The 21,877-nt window shown below is 44.2% G+C and overlaps 1 protein-coding gene across 1 annotated transcript; it reads left to right on the forward strand.

Moving 5' to 3' along the window:
• The first annotated feature begins 505 nt into the window (after positions 1-505).
• On the forward strand, positions 506-12,812 carry LOC126263506 (trypsin Blo t 3-like). Its single transcript, XM_049960598.1, has 2 exons — positions 506-553; positions 12,414-12,812. Exons 1-2 carry the CDS (start codon positions 506-508, stop codon positions 12,810-12,812), a joined length of 447 nt encoding a protein of 148 aa, XP_049816555.1.
• Positions 12,813-21,877: the final 9,065 nt, after the last annotated feature.

The following is a 21,877-nucleotide window of genomic DNA, read 5'->3' on the forward strand; positions in this document are numbered from 1 at the left end:
GGCCTCTCAATATATATATATTCCTTACTGTCATTTCATGTTAACAACATTAGCTTATTCCAAAGAATAAGCAGCTTTCAGTGAGTTAGTACTCTGCAGAAATGAAAACCTGCATTTGGGTCGGACTTCCTTAACTCTTGTGCAGAAAGGTGTGCAGCATACTGCTACATCCATTTTCAGTAATCCACCACTCGAATTCAAACATGTGAGCAGTAATCCACGCACTTTCAAATCGAAACTGAAGAATTTCCTTATGAGTCTCTCCTTCTATTCTGTCGAGTAGTTCCTTGAAAATTTAAGCTGGTTCTTATCGTATTGTTGATTGCGTTTACTTAAATTTATGGACTGACTTTTTTCGGTTTCATAAACATTTATTTTTATCTGTTATTACTTTTATGTTGTAATTTCATGTACTGACACGTTTCATGGCCTTAGAGATTTGCTCCTCAATTTGACGTGTAAATAAATAAATAAAAAAATTCCCTCTTCGGCGCTGGCATAAACGATGCCGACGACAGCGCTCCGGGAACAGTTCGTGAGTGCAGATTGTTTCGTAAGTTCGACAGCTCAGCTCCATGGGACAACGGCTGTCGACGTAATAGTTAGCTGGGTCTGCGAGAACCAGTGCAGCTAAAACGATAGTTTACTATTGAGCTGACGAAATACTTTATTCAGAGATTGGAAATGCTTGTCGTGTTCTACATCACTTCTTCTCAAAAGATACGTAAATGTGTTTGATTTTTCAGTTATAGCAGTGTCTTCTGATATTCTATAGTGTGTCCAATTACCCTGGTCTGTCTCCTGCTTCCTAGTCTACGAATAACTGTTGCGATCACCTGAGATACAACAAGAAGCCCCATAGAAAAGTAGAAAGAAAGCTGTGTCGATGTTGATGTACCAGGAAAACCTACAAAGTTTGAAAGCAGCGCAACAGAAGAGGACTGACATGAAAAAAAAAAAAAAATATGCTTCCAGCCACCAAGCGAAGAATAAATGAAAAACCGACTGTCGATGATAACGACTGTGCTGTGCGCAAAAATTTGTAGAAAAGCAGTCATCAATCCGAAGAGTGTATTGTACACCATAGTGCTAGACATGTTCCAGTTGGAAGTGGTATTAGTATGCCGTTGACTTCTTCCGAACTTGGAACTGTTTTACCCAGACAGTTTTAGAAGACCTACAGCTTAAAGCACGCTCTGAATTACGGCGCCACTCGGCATTGGTTCAAATGGTTCTGAGCACTATGCGACTTAACTTCTGAGGTCATCAGTCGCCTAGAACTTAGAACTAATTAAACCTAACTAACCTAAGGACATCACACACATCCATGCCCGAGGCAGGATTCGAACCTGCGACCGTAGCGGTCACGCGGTTCCAGACTGAAGCGTCTAAACCGCACGGCCACACCGGCCGGCTCCACTCGGCATTCTTCTTATCAACAAATACTAGTATTGACATAGCACTGACCCCGAGACCTTTGGATTTGTATTCTGGTACGTCACCATTTTTTTCTCCAAAAAAGGAAAGAAAGGTATTCCAACTATCGCAATATTGTCAGATACACTGAAAAAAATATCAAATTACAAAAAAGTCCCGACCGAGAATAGAACACAGACCAACATCACATTAGTCTGATGCCTTGGCGAGACCATACGACCGCGGTAACAGGCGTCCGAATCGTCTTCTCGTCTGTTGGTAGTGGTACCCCCTTCGCCCTCCCCCATTCCGTCCGTAGGGGATGAATATACTCCAGGATTATTCTTCAGTAATCGCGTCTGACACCGGAACGCCCAAATAAGCATAAGAGTCTGCAGGCAAAGAACCTAAACAATTACAGTAGTATGTTCTGTACTTCGGATAGCCGGCCGAGGTGACCGAGCGGTTCTGGGCGCTACAGTGTGGAACCGCGCGACCGCTACGGCCGCAGGTTCGAATCCTGCCTCGGGCATGGATGTGTGTGATGTCCTTAGGTTAGTTAGGTTTAAGTAGTTCTAAGTTCTAGGGGACTGATGACCTCAGATGTTAAGTCCCATAGTGCTCAGAGCCATTTTTTTTCAGTGAACGCCCCGTACTGGCATATCCACTGAAGCCCCATGTGTATTCCGCTCCCGATCTGGCCAGGATCATCACATCATCGGCGAATGCACCGCAACAAAAAATCACGTCCCGCATGTCTCTCTCTTCCAATCGCCGCAGTAGACTGTGCATAGTTGGTTCGAGCGTTGCTGCAAGTACTATCCCCGACAGTGGTCATCTTTCTCGCATTGATCGTCCAGTAACAGTGTGCCCAGACTGCTAAACGTTCACCATCACAAGCCACGGATGAGGCGAAGGACCACTCGTGGAGACATCAGAGAGAGGTCCATGCTTTTCAAAAACGCGCGTAGTATACCATAGTCGACTGGTTCGAACATGTGATCGGAATCAACAGCGACGAGTGCTCCCAGTATTCTGCAGTCCACCGTCAATGCTGTACTTTTCAGACAGCAGTGTAAAAGCTGAAGATAAAGAAGAGGGAGTGCAGTGACTGAGACGACGCCTGACCAAAAACAGGATGCACCTCACCTATTGTTTAGTAATTTTCACTATCGATAGTGGTTACAGTATATATATATATATATATATATATATATATATATATATATATATATATATATATATATAGGGTGTTTCAAAAATGACCGGTATATTTGAAACGGCAGTAAAAACTAAACGAGCAGCGATAGAAATACACCGTTTGTTGCAATATGCTTGGGACAACAGTACATTTTCAGGCGGACAAACTTTCGAAATTACAGTAGTTACAATTTTCAACAACAGATGGCGCTGCAAGTGATGTGAAAGATATAGAAGACAACGAAGTCTGTGGGTGCGCCATTCTGTACGTCGTCTTTCTGCTGTAAGCGTGTGCTGTTCACAACGTGCAAGTGTGCTGTGGACAACATGGTTTATTCCTTAGAACAGAGGATTTTTCTGGTGATGGAATTCCACCGCCTAGAACACAGTGTTGTTGCAACAAGACGAAGTTTTCAACGGAGGTTTGATGTAACCAAAGGACCGAAAAGCGATACAATAAAGGATCTGTTTGCAAAATTTCAACGGACTGGGAACGTGACGGATGAACGTGCTGGAAAGGTAGGGCGACCGCGTACGGCAACCACAGAGGGCAACGCGCAGCTAGTGCAGCAGGTGATCCAACAGCGGCCTCGGGTTTCCGTTCGCCGTGTTGCAGCTGCGGTCCAAATGACGCCAACGTCCACGTATCGTCTCATGCGCCAGAGTTTACACCTCTATCCATACAAAATTCAAACGCGGCAACCCCTCAGCGCCGCTACCATTGCTGCACGAGAGACATTCGCTAACGATATGGTGCACAGGATTGATGACGGCGATATGCATGTGGGCAGCATTTGGTTTACTGACGAAGCTTATTTTGACCTGGACGGCTTCGTCAATAAACAGAACTGGCGCATATGGGGAACCGAAAAGCCCCATGTTGCAGTCCCATCGTCCCTGCATCCTCAAAAAGTACTGGTCTGGGCCGCCATTTCTTCCAAAGGAATCATTGGCCCATTTTTCAGATCCGAAACGATTGCTGCATCACGCTATCTGGACATTCTTCGTGAATTTGTGGCGGTACAAACTGCCTTAGACGACACTGCGAACACCGCGTGGTTTATGCAAGATGGTGCCCGGCCACATCGCACGGCCGACGTCTTTAATGTCCTGAATGAATATTTCGATGATCGTGTGATTGCTTTGGGCTATCCGAAACATGCAGGAGGCGGCGTGGATTGGCCTCCCTATTCGCCAGACATGAACCCCTGTGACTTCTTTCTGTGGGGACACTTGAAAGACCAGGTGTACCGCCAGAATCCAGAAACAATTGAACAGCTGAAGCAGTACATCTCATCTGCATGTGAAGCCATTCCGCCAGACACGTTGTCAAAGGTTTCGGGTAATTTCATTCAGAGACTACGCCATATTATTGCTACGCATGGTGGATATGTGGAAAATGTCGTACTATAGAGTTTCCCAGACCGCAGCGCCATCTGTTGTTGACAATTGTAACTACTGTAATTTCGAAAGTTTGTCTGCCTGAAAATGTACTGTTGTCCCAAGCATATTGCAACAAACGGTGTATTTCTATCGCTGCTCGTTTAGTTTGTATTGCCGTTTCAAATATACCGGTCATTTTTGAAACACCCTGTATATATATATATATATATATATATATATATATATATATATATATGTGTGTGTGTGTGTGTGTGTGTGTGTGTGTGTATGTTTGATTCTTATGGACAGCGTATGTTGGAATTCCAGACAGTGATGGCTTACAACAGTATTTCTTTTGAGAGCGCAAATGTAAAATCAGGTGTTTTCATGATTTGTCGAACTGGATATCCTCACAGTACTGCCATTTCGGCTGATCACGACCCTAGTATGCACAAGGCGCCACTGGGGCAAGGCTCTACTCGATCTGTATTGCCACTGACATGCACAGAGTGCCCTTCTCACGGTGCAAGGCCCTCACAACGGCCCATGTGTATGTAAAGGAATTGTAACCACACGAACGGAAGGGAAGAGCTGACCCTAACGTGTGAACTGTACTTGCGTGTTCTGATTAAAAATTAATAATTACTAACAAGGGAACCTCCCCATCGCACCCCCCTCAGATTTAGTTGTAAGTTGGCACAGTGGATAGGCATTGAAAAGCTGAACACAGATCAATCGGGAAAACAGGAAGAAGTTGTGTGGAACTATGAAAAAAAATGAGCAAAATGTACAAACTGAGTAGTCCATGCGCATGATAGGTAACATCAAGAGCAGCGTGAGCTTAGGAGTGCTGTGGTCCCGTGCTTAGCGTTAGTAGCTGCGGTACAGGAGGTCCTTGGTTCAAGTCTTCCCTCCAATAGAAAGTTTTAATTTTTATTTTAAGACGATTATCAGAGTTCAGGTACTCACACATAATCAACTTCACTCTCCAAAATTCCAGGACATGTTCAGATTTGCTTGGACATATCCAGGATTTGACAGTCTACACACGGAAAAATTTGAAAACGTTAAAAACATATGTTTTGACAGAGCACAGGGAAAACTGTGCGACTGTGAAACTGTTGCATTCATTTGTTGCAGTTTATGTGACAAACTCTTATGTTTTCATCATTTTTTTGGGAGTGATTATGACATCCACAAGAAAACCTAAATCGGGCAAGGTAGAAGAATCTTTTCACCCATTCGCCAAGTGTACAAGTTAGGAGGGTCGACAACATATTCCTGTCATGTGACGCACATGCCGTCACCAGTGTCGTATAGAATATACCAGACGTGTTTTCCTGTGGAGGAATCGGTTGACCTATGACCTTGCGATCAAATGTGTTCGGTTCCCATTGGAGAGGCACGTTCTTTCGTCTACTAATCGCACGGGTTTGCGGTGCGATCGAAAAACACGTACACTAAACTTATTACACTGAACAGAGACGTCAATCAACGAACGGACAGATCATAACTTTGCGAAAATAAAGAAAGTAAAAATTTTCTCTCGAGCGAAGGCTTGAACCAAGGTCCTTTCGCTTCGCAATTGCTCACGCTAACCACGCGACCACGGCGCTTCTGAACCCACCATCTCCTTGATGTTGCATATGTTCCGCATGGACTACTCAGTTTGTATATTTTGCTTATTTTTTTCATAGTTCCACACAACTTCTTCCTGTTTTATAGATTGATCTGTGTTCAGTTTCTCAAGGCCTATCCACTGTGCCAACTTAAAACTAAATCTGAGGGGGGCGCGATGGGGAGGTCCCCTTGTAAGTAGTGATGAGATTTCTCGGCTACTGTAATGAAACAAGAGTCACAAATTACGTTCACTTATTATTATGACTTCAGAACAAAGAACGGTCAGATACTCATCATGGGGGAAGAATGCGTAAGCACATATGAGCATGTGATAAGTGTGGATCTTCAGATGGAAAGAACGGGAAAAGTTCTCATAAAATAGACAGAAAGAAAACGAAATTGCGTTAAGTGACTCCTAATAACGGAACTGAAGCGTTGGTGATGATCGCATAGAAAGAGTAGTGACTAAAAAAGATATAGAACTTCAAAGAGCAAACTTATAGTCGAATGAGTGAGTGATCAATCTGAATCGACGTGCCTATCAACCTGTACGAACTTCAGAGGCTACTTACATCATCTGCCTGAGACGAAGTGCGGTGAGATGGCAGGTAGGGTCGCGCAGCCCGTCTGCTCGTGAATCGCCTTCTTCTCTCCCGGTGACACTGGACTCGCATTCGGGAGGACGACGGTTCAATCCCGCGTCCGGCCATCCTGATTTAGGTTTTCCGTGATTTCCCTAAATCGCTCCAGGCAAATGCCGGGATGGTTCCTTTCAAAGGGCACGGCCGACTTCCTTCCCTAATCCGATGAGACCGATGACCTCGCGGTCTGGTCTCCTTCCCCAAACCAACCAACCAACCAATCTCTCCCGGTGAAGAAGATCGTTGTCTGCGCCTCTCGACGACCAACTCCGCCTGCTATGGTTCCCGTCGAAGAAGTGCTTACTATGACTCTCAGCGAGTAAGGATGTCAAATCAGACACCTTTAATCCGTCTAGTTTGCAAACTTACTGTGTTTGGCTACCAGTTTCGGCCCTCGACCGACATGTAGGAAAATTCCACATCGGTCAGGCGCCTGAAGATGGAGTAATAAATCGCCGAAACTGGTCCCCAAATAAAATTGGGAACTAGAGGGCTGAGACTTGTTTAATTTGACACCCTGTATCGAACAGTCGAGTCCCGCAACCGTCTCTGGAACTGTGGAAATACAGTAACTCAGCGAGGAAGTCTCTGATACTCTACCCTTTTGCTCCTTCTCTGTCTCAGCCCGCCAAAACTAACACTTTGGTCAATCTGAGAACGCGTACTTTATTTCGCCAAGCCGATACCATCTAACAGTTTTATTCCGGAAGATTCGACATCGATGTATTTTATTTTCCAGAAATTGCTGTGCAAGCCGAGTCTTTAAATTCACTTGCACAACGCTTGCTTGCTGCAGTTTTGCCTTGAAAATGACAGGGTGCATACCTGTAGAAAATACCAGTGGCTGTCGACTACATCAACCGGCCGCATTTCGCAAGCTATTTGTACCATAATAGTTGTTGGCAAGCTGAAGTGATGGAAACAGAGTACGTGTCAAAAGTTTCATGCATAAATGTTCGTAGTTAGCACTGCCCTGTGTGATCTTTCGTGCGAAAGACCTTGGAGAGTTGCGTCACTATATCGTCTTCCTTTATTTAACGCGGTTCCATTTTTAGGCTTTTTAGAATCAACGTCCTAAGACAGATCCTTCACGCAAGTGAAAATATTTGAGTGTTTAAAGTACTTTTACTCTCCTTGTATAAAACGGCAAATCAGTTCGATGTACGAGGGGCGTTCAGAAAGTAAGCTCCGATCGGTCGCGAAATGGAAACGACTATGAAAATCCGATAAAGCTTTGCACAGATGTGTTGGGTAGTGTCTCTAGTATAACCCCAGTTAGCATCACGTCGCTCTTCTCATTTCTGAGCTCGCAGTGAGTGCGTAAAGATGCCTAGAAAATAGTGTCTGCCGCCAAGTACGAGGGCCTGGTGAGAAATTTCGCCTGAAGCTATGCAGCTAACATTACATAACTGTCGTGCTGTTTCTTCTTCAAGACAATTCTCAGCCGCATTCTGCAGGGGCAATGAAGATGCTCCTGCATCGTTTTCAAATGGAAATGTGAGATTACCCACAATACAGTCCGCAATTGTCTCCCCCTGAGTTTCATCTCTGGTCACATGAACCGCTGTCTTTGAAGACAACATTTTGACACAGACAACGAGGTGTAGGCCAGCGTGGAGAATTGGCGGAAAGCACTGGCGGCTGCCTTCTATGATGAGGCTATTGAAAAGTTGGTACAACGCTATGACAAAAGTCTAAGTCAGAACGGCGACTACGTAGAGAAGAAGCTGAAAGGTGTAGCTAATTGTTACAAGTAAAACATTTCTGATGTTCACTGTGGTTTCAATTTGGCAATCAATCGGAGCTTACTTTCTGAACAGGCCTCGTAATTTTGGGGGCAGACATACGTCATTCACCAAACAGCAATGACAATTGTAAATTAGAAAGAGGAATTTTCAGTTCTTTACCTCACAACACCTTCAAAAGCACTACTGACCATTAAAATTGCTACACCACGAATATGACGTGCTACAGACGCGAAATTTAGCCGACACGAAGAAGATGCTGTGATATGCAAATGATTAGCTTTCCAGAGCATTCACACAAGTCTGGCGCCGGTGGCGACATTTACAACGTGCTAACATGAGGAAAGTTTCCAACCGATTTCTCATACACAATCAGCAGTTGACCGGCGTCGCCTGGTGAAACGTTGTTGTGATGCCTCGTGTAAGGAGCAGATATGCGTACCATCACGTTTCCGACTTTGATAAAAGTCGGATTGTAGCCTATCGCGATTGCGCTTTATCGTATCGCGACATTGCTGCTCGCGTTGGTCGAGATCCAATGACTGTTAGCAGAATATGGAATCGGTGGGTTCAGGAGGGTTATACAGAAGGCCGTGCTGGATCCCAACGGCCTCGTATCACTAGCACTCGAGATGACAGGTTTATTATCCGCATGGCTGTAACGGATCGTGCAGCCCCGTCTCAATACCTGAGTCAACAGATGGAGACGTTTGCAAGACAATAACCATCTGCACGAACAGTTCGACGACGTTTGCAGCAGCATGTACTATCAGCTCGGAGACCATGGCTGCGGTTACCCTTGACGCTGCATCACAGACAGGAGCGCGTGGGATGGTGTACTCAACGGCGAACCTGGGTACACGAATGGTAAAACGTCATTTTTTCGGATGAATCCAGGTTCTGTTTACAGCATCATGAAGGTCGCATCCGTGTTTGGCGACATCGCGGTCAACGCACATTGAAAGCGTGTATTCGTCATCGCCAAACTGGCGTATCACCCGGCGTGATAGTATGGGGTGCCATTGGTTACACGTCTCGGTCACCTCTTGTTCGCATTGACGGTACTTTGAACAGTGGACGTTACATTTCAGATGTGTTACGACCCGTGGCTCTACCCTTCATTCGATCGCTGCGAAACCCTACATTTCAGCAGGATAATGCACGACCGCATGTTGCAGGTCCTGTACGGGCCTTTCTGGATAGAGAAAATGTTCGACTGCTGCCCTGGCCAGCACATTCTCCAGATCTCTCACCAACTGCAAATGTCTGGTCAATGGTGGCCGAGCAACAGGCTCGTCACAATACGCCAGTCACTACTCTTGAAGAACTGTGGTATCGTGTTGAAGGTGCATGGGTAGTTGTACCTGTACACGCCATCCAAGCTTTGTTTGACTCAATGCCCAGGCGTATCAAGGTCGTTATTACGGCCAGAGGTGGTTGTTCTGGGTACTGATTTCTCAGGATCTATGCACCCAAATTGCATGAAAATGTAATCACATGTCAGTTCTAGTATAATATATTTGTCCAATGACTACCCGTTTATCATCTGCATTTCTTCTTAGTGTAGCAATTTTAATGTCCAGTAGTGTACGTTATTCCTATGCACAAGGAAACTATTTGTAATTTACGTAATTGTAATCGACGTGAGGGCGTCGATGTGAGAGTGTGGATGAATGACTTTGAGTGTATATATATATATATATATATATATATATATATATATATATATATATATATATATATATATATATATGTGTGTGTGTGTGTGTGTGTACGTGTGGCGATGTGCACAGAAATCGTCGTTTTCTTTAAGATGTATTGTAAAAAACAGTGTTAAGGCGCGCCGGCCGCGGTGGTCTAGCGGTTCTAGGCGCTCAGTCCGGAACCTCACGACTGCTACGGTCGCAGGTTCGAATCTTGCCTCGGGCATGGATGTGTGTGATGTCCTTTGGTTAGTTAGGTTTAAGTAGTTCTAAGTTCTAGGGGACTGATGACCACAGATGTTAAGTCCCATAGTGCTCAGAGCCAGTGTTAAAGCGCATAGCTCACAAGACACACATTGCCAGAAAAAAAACTAAAAGAAATAAAACACCGTCAAGGAAAGTAACTGGTACCACGGTATCGTCGACATCCGTGGTTAGATGGCGCTGAGGAGGCCCGTCTGCACATTCTCTGTTGTGACTCTGCACGTAGTAAATGTGGTGAGTTTAGACGTGAACAGTGTTTGGAACATTCCTTCTACGGTGTAACCAGGCCCACCGAATGGAATGTACTCCTCTGGGCCAGCAGGAAGCAAAATGGACTTGTCGACGGATTGCTGCACATGTTGGGCACAGTGTACGGATGGTGTGTCGCTGCTTTTACCAGTTGTCTGCAGAACATTCCCACACCTGTAGACAAGGTTTTTCGCGTCTGCGTAGCAGAGACGCACGTCAATATCGACGCATTGTGCGAGCAGCGCTGGCCTACAGAACATCGGTCAGAGACGGAATCTTGGCACACGTTGCACCTGCTGCGTTATCAGGGACAATTGGAAACCGTCTGCTTGCAGCAGGAGTAAGTTCACGTATGCCACTGGCCAGGCAGCCAGTGAAACCACGACTCTGTCAAGCATGGCTACTCTAGTGTTGTGAAGAAGCTGACTGAAAATTGGAATAGTACTCTGTTGCTTTAGCGATGAGAGTAGACTCTGTCTGTATGTGAGTGATGGACGTACGCATGGTGACGTAGACGTGGTGAGCTGCCTATTCAGGACTGCATCCGTCCACGAGACATATACTACTGGCGATTAAAATTGCTACACCGAGAAGAAATGCAGATGATGAACGGGGATTCATTGGACAAATATATTATGCTAGAACTGACATGTGATTACAGTTTCATGCAATTTGGGTGCATAGATCCTGAGAAATCAGTACCCAGAACAACCACCTTTTGCCGTAATAACGGCTTTGATACGCCTTGGCATTGAGTCAAACAGAGCTTGGATGGCGTGTATAGGTACAGCTGCCCATGCAGCTTCAACACGATACCACAGTTCACCAAGAGTAGTGACTGGTGTATTGTGACGAGCCTGTTGCTCGGCAACCGTTGACTAGACGTTTTCAATTGGTGAGAGATCTGGAGAATGTGCTGGCCAGGGCAGCGGTCGAACATTTTATGTATCCAGAAAGGCCCTGTACAGGACCTGCAACATGCGGTCGTGCATTATCATGCTGAAATGTAGGGTTTCGCCGGGATCGAATGAAGGGTAGAGCCACGGGTCGTAACGTATCTGAAATATAACGTCCACTGCTCAAAGTGCCGTCAATGCGAACAAGAGGTGACCGAGACGTGTAACCAATGGCACCCCATACCATCACGCCGCGTGATACGCCAGTATGGCGATGACGAATACACGGTTCCAATGTGCGTTCACCGCCGTTGCGATCCAGCACGGCGTTCCGTATTACCCTCCTGAACCCACCGAGTCCATACTGTGCTAACAGTCATTGGATCTCGACCAACGCGAGCAGAAATGTCGGGATACGATAAACCGCATTCGCGATAGACTACAATTCGACCTTTATCAAAGTCGGAAACGTGATGGTAAGCATTTCTTCTCCTTACACGAGGCATCACAATAACGTTTCACCAGGCAACGCCGGCCAACTGCTGTTTGTGTATGAGAAATCGGTTGGAAACTTTCCTCATGTCAGCACGTTGTAGGTGTCCCCACCGGCGCCAACCTCGTGTGAATGCTCTGAAAAGCTAATCATATGTATATCATAGCATCTTCTTCCTGTCGGTTAAATTTCGCGTCTGTAGCACGTCATCTTCTTGTTGTAGGAATTTTAATGGCCAGCAGAATAAGTTCTGCTACCCGTACGATCTGCCGCTGCTGCCCTTACACTACGACGATCCTGGCTGTCGCCTGTGCTGTGTGGACGTCCAGAACCTCGTCTATGGATATGAGAATGTTCACTTGACAACTGACACCAGCATCCTTCAGCAGCTGACGCAGCACGTGCAACTGGTGCTGCAATTGCCCGAAAGGATCATTCTCCCCTCGGACGGCCACAATTTGATCTCTTTCAAACTCGCTTACTTTTTTGTAGGAAGCACGAGTGCACTGTTTTTGCTCACACGTTTCACCACAGTGACCCCTCTGGCTGTGAACATTCCTCATTACAGGACAGACACAGGTGGCGCTTTAGTAGCTAAGCCACTACGCTACCTCTTGGTGGACGACGTCGAAACCATTATCTGTACATCTCCTATTCCACAGGTGGAGCATACATTCGTCGTATCAATATGGACGTCGTCTTTTCAGGTGTACTAATTTTTTTCCCCCCGGGTACCCTGTGCATCAAATGAAAATGCAGAATAATTGAAAGAGTTGGAACTTAATGTTTTTCCGCTTTTACAGGTGAACGGCTCGTACGCACTGGGTCCTAACGTGCAGGCAGTCAACCTGCCGGAGCAAGGCTACGACCCACCAGAGGGACTGCCAGTGACGATCACTGGCTGGGGTAACAACATCTCTAACGGCAGCTTGTCCAGTGTTCTACAGAAGGTGGACGTCAACATCGTAGACCGTGCCCTCTGCCGGGCGTCCTACGTGACCGTAGAAGTGACAACGAACATGGTGTGCGCTGAAGAGCTGCTGAGGGGCGCTTGCTTTGGCGACTTTGGCGGACCGCTGGTCAGTGGCAGCACGCAGGTTGGCGTCTTGTCCTGGACGCTCTACCCGTGCGAGCTTGGCCTCGACGTCTACGCCAACGTCGGCAATCTCAGGTCCTGGATCAACGAGGACTCAGGAGTCTGAAAGGGTGCAGGCCTTATTCACTCCGATCTTGAGTAATCAATACTTATAGACGAAACATTATTTTAGATACTTTGTACTAATCAATGTGCTTTGTTTCCAGAAATAAATAACGATGTGTTGTACCCAAATCTTTTATCGTAATCACTTTTAAAAAGTGAGAAAAACAGAACAGTTCTGTACTTAAAATCCCATGTATTATTCTTATTACTTGTGTCAGTAGCTGAATTTGAGGATGTACTGGCAATCCCAAACAATAACTGTTGCCAGTGTACTAACTGAATGGTACTATTACTTCAGCCCAAACATCCACTGTAGCAGAAAAGTGTTCGCTTGCTGTAGTTATTGAAACTACTAACTGGTTCCACGCTTGCTAACTGAACCCTGGTTTTTATACATGTGGTGTTTGTTCTTTCGGATATATATATATATATATATATATATATATATATATATATATATATATATATATATATATATATATATATATATATATATATAAACTCAAATTTTTACGGGAATCGGCGAGCTCGAGATGTCGGAAATAAGGTAGTCCGTGTGGGTTGTAGTGACCAGTGTGTCCAGATGGCGCTTGTGCCTCTTAAGCAGGAGGCCCAGGTTAGTACCCGGGTCTGGTGCCAATTTCCAGCTTGCCCCATTGATACAAATCAATGTCCACTGGCAGCTCATGTCTTTCATTCCTTTCTATCTTGAAACACTCGGTTGACATGGTGGCTCTGTAACAGAAATGTGACAACACAATAACAAATAACAAATAACGTCCCAGACAGCGGTGGGATGACGACTGGACCTACAGCCCGTCATATGGCCCGACAGCGAGGTGTGATGGCTTGAAGTGCTACTTCATTTCACAGCTGGACCTCTTTGGTTGTCATCCGCGGCACCCTTGGAGCACAGTGGTTCGTCGACAATATTCTACGCCACGTTTTGTTACCCTTCTAGGTAATCCATTCTGGGCTTAGATTTCAGCAAGGCAATGGCCGCCCGCTCGTGCCGAGAGTTTTTACTGCTTGCCTTCGTTCCTGCCAAACTCTACATCGGCCACCAAGTTAACTGGATCTCGCCGCAGTTGAGAACGTTTAGAGCATTATGGGCAGGGCCATCCAACCAGCTCAGGATTTTGACGATCTAACGCCGCAATTGAACAGAGGCCTTGCAACAATGCCAATCCGAATAACTCCTTGCATCAGGGGAACAGCTGGATCGAAGCCTCATTCACTCACTCAATTTGTGAAACTCTTTGTCTTGAATAAATCATCTAATTTTTCTGAAATTGTAATCTTATTTTGTTTGTACGTGTACCTCAAATCTAGCGATTCCCGTCTCATTTGGATGATTCCTTCGTAGTGCGCCTTTTTTTTTATAATACATTGTGTAATGGACTGACGCTGTCCAGAAAACGACCTCGTTACATGTACTGTTCATCTCTACCGTTACGCGCCATTCCGTGAAGCGGGACATCCGAAAGCCTTTTGATACTTGTTGTGTATCGAGTAGCGAAATTCCGGAAATGGGTTCCTTATCAAAAGTTTATCTACCAAGTCTCTCCCCAACCCGCAGTAGGTTACAATTGGAATTGTGGAGCACCCTGTCGTACAATGGGTCTATGCGCCATCGTGTTCCCTTCAACACTACCGTCCACACTTCAGATGCTTTCACGTTCGCATTATGTAGTTCACGGGGTAGCATGAAGCAAATTCGGATCGAAGCAAGTGCTCGATAAGCGTTACGTCGTTGTGGGGAGTTTCATGGAATAACTAATTTCATGGTTCACCGAAGTTTCTTACTGCTATGGCTCTACCATCGTCTGCGCTACGTTCATAACAAAAACATTGTTGTCTTTCTCTACTGCTGGAGTGTTGAGAGCCGTCAGAACAGTTGACGAGTGAAATATGATCAGGATATCGTTCAACACTATCCGCCAAACGAACTTCAGTGTTTGCACTATCTTTGGTGAAAACTGGAGTGTTCTTACGAAAAAATTCGACCGTTCTGCATGGAGAACAAGACAAAAGAAGAGAAAAAAAAACGCACTAGCCAGAGCCGGATGCTCAGTTTTTCAGAGTGAGTACATTAGTTGCACCTGAAGCGGGTGCACTGCACTTCTGCAATAATTTCTGGAGTAGTGTCACGTTTTGGCCGACCACTAAGCGAATCGTCATCTAAGCTGTCCCGACCAAATTTAAAGTACACTGCTGGCCACCGTAAATGCAACACCAAGAAAGACAAGAGGTAGCACAACAAGATTTATTTAGTAGATAACATGTTGACCAAGTATCAAATGATTACGTTTACAGACGTCTGTGACATGTGGTTCCTGCCAGAATCAGTAGCCAGAGTAGCCGCCATTGTTGGAGATCACCGCTGCCACACGTCTCGGCATTGAGTCAAAGAGACTTTGGATGTGTTCCTGGGGTACAGCAGCCCAAGCAGCTTCCACACGTTGACAAAGATCATCTGGTGTGGCAGCTGGGGATGTAATCTGGGTCACTCGTTGAGCAACCATGGACCACATGTTTTCTATCGGCGAAAGATCCGGAGAGCGAGCCGGCCAGGGAATCAGTTCAATCTGGTTATTGACGAAGAACCTTTGGACAATGCGTGCCACGTGTGGTCGCGCATTATCCTGTTGAAATATGGCCGTGGCCGAGCCCTGAAAGTGAGGAAGGGCAACTGGCTCCAGCACCTCGGATATGTAGCGCCGGCTATTTAAAGTACCGGCAATGCGTACTAGAGGCGTGCGAGAGTAATATCCAATACCACCCCATACCATAATACCCGGTGCAAGACCAGTGTGGCGGTGCATAATGCAGCTGTCCAGCATCCTCTCTCCACGGTGTCTCCACACTCGAATCCGACCATCGTGATGCTGCAGACAGAAGCGTGCCTCGTCAGTAAAGACAACGTTATTCCATTCTGCCGTCCACATCCGTCTGTCATCACACCATTGGCGACGGAGACGTCTGTGGTTCTGCGTCAATGGTAGACGAAGCAATGGACGTCTTGCGGACAGACCACTCTGCTGTAAACGGCGTCGAATGGTACGCGCAGACACTGGATGATGCGTTACAGACGCAATGTGCTGTGCTATGGTTCGGGATGTCACTGAGCGATCCGTCACTGCCATGCGCACAATTTGCCTATCAGCACGTGCAGTGGTGCACCGAAGTGAATGCGATCGACCACGTCGGTCCGTCGTACCCTCCTGCATCCAACGGTCACATATCCGCATTACAGTTGTTCGGTTTCGTCCAACACGACTAGCGATTTCTCTGTATGATAATCCACAATTTCGGTAAGCCACTATCCTTCCTCTGTCGAACTCGGATACTTGATCAAAAGATGTTCGCTGTTGTCTAAGAGGCATAACTGATCGTCTTGTGAAACAACCACAAGGTAAACACACATGCCGAACGTACACTCGTCGAAATCGCCAAGCCTCAAATGGCGCTATGAGGTGGCGCCACAGGCGCGCGTGATGTGCGTCTGCGCTGAAATTCTAATCAGTTGCATATCTCATCAAACCCATGGTGTGAATTTCACTTGATTCGGATGCTTCCTTCAGGGTGTTGCATTTACGGTGGCCAGCAGTGTAGTTTGTTCATTTGGAAACAGTTAAATATGAAGGAGCAGAGTCCCCCAAAGTGTTCTGAAAATCTGCATGAATTTTCTTTCCTTTCATAACTTTCTGCACGATGTACCAAATTATTACTTCCAAGGTTCTCGGGTGTACTGCCGCATACAATCGTCGAAGATCGACGAATTTGGGCGGACAACCGTTCCGCCATCATCAGGTGGTACTGTTGGAATGAGGGGTCTGCGGTGCGTTCCCGGTATAGATATTGGGCAGGTCCAGCGTTCTCCATCCGCAGGTATTTACGCCGGGAGCGCACTGCAGACCCCTCATTCCAACAGTACCACCTGATGATGGCGGAACGGTTGTTCGCTGAAACATCGTGGACCTTCGATGATTGCACCCGGCATTTCACCTGAGAACTGTGAAAGCATCATATATGCCGGCAAAGCCTTAGATGGCATATTACCGAATGACTTGTCGAATCTCCATATTTTGAAACTTCACAAATCACTGCGTGGGAACGGCACCAAAGAGACGTCCACACCACAGATCTATATCCAGAAAACTGACGCGCCTCTTGTTTACCCATAAATGATGATTCATTATGAGGCTGGAACGCGGTGTTTACTGGCGTTCAACAAAAGACTGTTTGACGAGTACTGCGTAGACGTTTACACTTGAAATCAAAGAGATTCACAACGGCAGAGACCATTAGTTATTCAGATAAGGTTGCTAGTGGAGAATTCTGTACGAAAATGTTGCATCGAAAAGAGGACAACGAGGCAGTCCTGAACACAATAATCTTCAGCGATGAGTCAACATGTCATATCAGTGGCATGGTAAATACCCAAAACTGCAGAATATGGGGCAGCGAAAATGCAAATGCAACACTGGAACACGTCCATGGCAGCCCCTAAGTTAATGTGTTTTATGCGCTTAGCTAACTGAAAGTGTATGGAGCTTTCTTCTACATGGAGAAAACAGTCAGTGGTACTGAGTAGCTGGATAAGCCTGAAAAATTTTTCATTCCACAGATCGATGAAGGTGACCAAGATGGGGCGGTTTACTAACAGCAAGACGGTGCACCACCTCATTTCCTCGCGGAAGTTCGAGGTTTCCTCGTTAATCGGCCGTTTGACCGACTGTGAAGGGCCAATTGCATGGACTACTAGCTCCCCACATTTGACACCACTGGATTTCTTTATCTGCGGTTTCATTGAAGACAGTGTGTTTGTTCTTCCCAAACCGAACAATTTAGCCGACCTGAAAAATCGAATCGATGCTGTCATTGCACAAGTTACGCCCGATTTTCTGCAAAGAGTGTGGGAAGAAATTGATTACTGGTGGGATGTTTGCAGCAATGCAACTGTTAGTCACCCGAAACAAAAATTACACTTCAAACTTTTATGTGAAACTTGAGGCTGATTGCTACAAAATGACACATCTACCAATTATATAAATTATCTTAATAAATTTCTACATCATTCCAAAATTATAAAGTCCTTTTTGACTCACTCTGTGATTTGTACCAGCTGACAAACTCGGCATTGCTCGCGTATTATTTACTGTATTTTTAGTGAAGTTTCGGAAAAAAACTAGTCTCCATGTATTTGTGAAAACACCTTTGAAATTATGGAACATTGGTACAAACAAATACGCATAATCTACAGATGTATCAGTACAGTATCAACATTAAGAAACATGATCCCGGACAGTTCCTGTTCGCAGGGCGAATAGTAAAGAAGAAGTATAATTAATACTTTATGCATGATGCGATAATTTTTCATGTATCTTAGTGTTTACGACGTCATATCTCCCAAACTATGTGTGGTTGTGTAATATATTTTTGTAGGCGCATTTAGCGGAATATGTGGATACAGTCTGCGACATTTATTGATAATACAGTTGGTAGCATAGAAGTAATACATTTAAATGTCATGCAGGACGAGGAAGTTGGTCACATATCTCATTGTTAATGACGCCATATCTGCTGAACTGTGTTAGGTAGTTGGTTCTTATCACCATGGGGATTCTTGCTTGACAGTAAAGGATATTATGTACCACAAACACACACACACACTGTAAGAGGTATGCGCTATATGCGCTGCCTGCAGTAGGCAAGGCATAGGAGAGTCTCTGACCAGAGATTTAGTTGTCGCTTGTCGCTTGTGTGCGCTAGTCTGCATTAGTCTCCTGTAGTCTTCAGTAGTCTGCGCGTGTCTGCGCTTGTCTGCAGTCTGCTCTGGTCGCGACTCTGGAGGATGAGTATTATTGTTTAAGGTAAAGAAGCAGGCTTGCGCGTGTCTAGTAATGTATGTGAATTGTCATTCCAATTTTTAAAAATGCCATATTAATAATTTTATAATATAAAGTAATTTTTTAAAAAGAAAAAGCATTCATTTGGATTTAAAGATTTTATCTAATGCATGATCATTCCTTTCACGAATCACAAAAATATAGGCCAGCATTGCACGGAGCTGTGCCGAAAAAAATTTTTGGTAAGAGCAGTTCTATTCGCAGTTTTTATTGAGGTAAGAATTTTTGCTTTTTTTATTCAGAATACAGGGCCGTGGCGCAGCGCTGCTGACGTCATAAAATTTACCAGGTTACTGAACTTTTTTATTATTTTGATGTTTAGGAATTTTTCTGTTTCGAACTTAACAATAAATGAGAAAAGAATTTTGTGGGTACATTAAATGTGAATGCATTTCTGCACAAAGATTATGAATGGGAACCAATTTTGTTTAGAGGTTACACTATTTAAAACTCATTTAATTATTATTTCCGTGGGGAGGTTACACTTGGCCACCCTGCCAGGGTCGTATTTCTTTGTGAATCTTCTGATAAGTAGTCATATATCTGCTCTTATTTACTTAAACGTAGTTTGCATCTGGCGCAACACATTTACTAATCTGTCACTCTTTCTTTCACAGATCATCGGCAATTTGTTGCTCTTTGTTGTAATTGTGTTTGTTGCATTTTTGCATTGTCCTTGTTTCATTTGTGCTTAATTTTGATTTGTGAAAAATGCCGCGAAAAACTGTTAACAGTACATCGCGATGTACAATGAGTGAAATAGCCGACTCGAATAGTTTGACCGATAATACTTGCGACACTCAGTGTCTTAATGATAGTCGTCCATTTACAGACAATCAGTGCGCACTGATCACTAGTAATGATTTTAATGCTAATAATGAGCAAACAAATTCAATTGTGTCCTCTGGTAATTTAACGACAATTGATGACGCGGCACGTTCCATTACAATGAACGCTGCCCAGTTTGACACATCCGGTTTGCAAAATTTACGTAACGAACAGACAAGTTTTTCTAACGAAAATGAACAGTGTAATCAGAATACGTCAGATTTATTTAATTCCGATGTAGTGACCAACAGTGCACATTCGATTAGCAAACATTTTCAAAAGTCGCAGAATAACCAAATGGTTACACAAAGCGTGACACATGCAAATACACCATCACACAGTACAGAGAATAGAGTAGGTAATATTGGCTTGGATCAAGTTATGGCATTAATACTACAAATCAATGAAAATTTCAAACAGTGGAATGGAAAACTATGCAACAATTATAAACAACTTAATGAATCGTGCAAACAACTCAATGAAAAATATGACAGGTCGATCAAACAATTTAATGGAAGTTTCAAACAGTCGAATGAAAAACACGACAACCTAAACGAACAGAACAAACAACATAGTGAACAGATTACAGCCGTTACCGTGCAACGTCATGATACTAAAGAACAATTATGTGAAGAAAGTAAGGCTTATGCTAAGAACAGTAGTGAAGAAATTAGATCTGTTGCACAAGAATTAAATAATACACATGCAGCCACAACAGAATACTTAGAGATGAAATTAATGCAGTCACTGAACAATGTTCAGAAAACGCAACACAGATACGCGACGAGTTTAATTTAAAGTCACCAGAACTTTCACACACTCTGGATACGGAAGTCGATAAGAAATTTGAACAACAGATCAGCCAAATTAACGAACGTATTAAAGTGACAGAAATGAAAAATGTTTCAGTCACTAACACGTCACAGCATACGCCAGATTCCGAACATTTGACACACTCACACAGCCAGTAGGTAATTTAGGTAATTTACAGAGACTACGTTACTTAGAATACGAAGTGACACAGACAAATAGATTCTTATTCAATCCTGATCCTGTTCACACATTTAGAGACGATAACGTTGATTACGAGCAATTTTTATCCGTAAGAAAATCGAAGGTATTTAAAAATGACAGAGCACAGGTACACGCTTTTAACTGGATATGACAATTTATTTTTGTACTTTCATCGCCTTTACCTGTAATGCAGAAACTAGCATTGGCTTGGATACAACAATTTGTTTTTGAATTTTCACCGGCATTGCCTGTAACTCAGAAACTAAAATTTATTTGTAGCGCGTAATAGACCTCAGGGGATTCATTACGCTTTAATGAATATGTGCCGTAGCGTGCACAGGGCCCCGAGCCGTAGTAGTGCTATTTCATCTTTAGTTTTCTGCACTGCTGCCTTCTCTTCTACTATCCTTTATATCTATCAAAACAGCTCTTTAACTATCGATCTATCTATGATTAAGAATGAGTAAAGAAAACCCGATACGACAAGTTTTACCGAAAGTGACAGTTCTCTTTAGACACTCCCGAAATGACAACTACCGCCGTAATTTTAATAACAGATAAAATCGTAATCATCAGTATGTACAGCATTTTCAGCAATCGTCGAAATTTTCAGCAGTCGCAAACACATTTTGGTAACAATAGAGGTTTTTTCCCAACAACAGCAACAAAACCAGCCGGTTAGCATACCTAACCAACAATGTAATGTACAAGGTCAACCAAGCTTTAATGTATCGCCGCCTGCACGTATAGCGTCAGCTCCAACAAATAGTGACGCACAGCAACAAGGAAATAATTACGTACAGAACACACACAATTTCAATTCCTATCGCAATGCACCGTATAGAAATGACTATCATGACAGACGTAAAAGCAATGAGCACAATTTTCAGCGTACGTTTAATAACAGTCGGTCTTATAAGCAGCAGAATCATCAAAAACAACAGATTATCATGAATGAACCAGACAGTAGGTATCATCCCGAACGTAATACGTCAGGAAGAAATAACAGAACAGTACAAATAGTAGAAATGCCAAAGCATCCTTCCGCAAATAATAGCACGTCAGAAAGAATTTGACTAGATACAGTACAGGTTGCATCTTCCAGCAACGTAAGCAATACTTCAGATACACAGAATCTTGTTCACGAAAATGTTACTTGAAACATGCCTTGTTGAATGCACCATTTTTATCACATCCAGATCTTACTAGAAATTTTTCCATTGCCACCGACAGTTCTAACACCGCTTTAGGCGTACACATTTTTCAGGAAATTGAAGAAGATGGCACTACAGTAATTAAAAACATCGCCTTT

Source organism: Schistocerca nitens, chromosome 6 (genome assembly GCF_023898315.1).
Source record: "Schistocerca nitens isolate TAMUIC-IGC-003100 chromosome 6, iqSchNite1.1, whole genome shotgun sequence".
NCBI lineage: Eukaryota > Metazoa > Arthropoda > Insecta > Orthoptera > Acrididae > Schistocerca > Schistocerca nitens.

Bases quoted from the DNA above. Each gene is read 5' to 3' on its own strand.
- LOC126263506 (XM_049960598.1), top strand. From the start codon at position 506: ATGCCGACGACAGCGCTCCGGGAACAGTTCGTGAGTGCAGATTGTTTC. The intron at 554-12,413 runs GTAAGTTCGACA...CCGCTTTTACAG, and splicing joins TCGTGAGTGCAGATTGTTTC to GTGAACGGCTCGTACGCACT.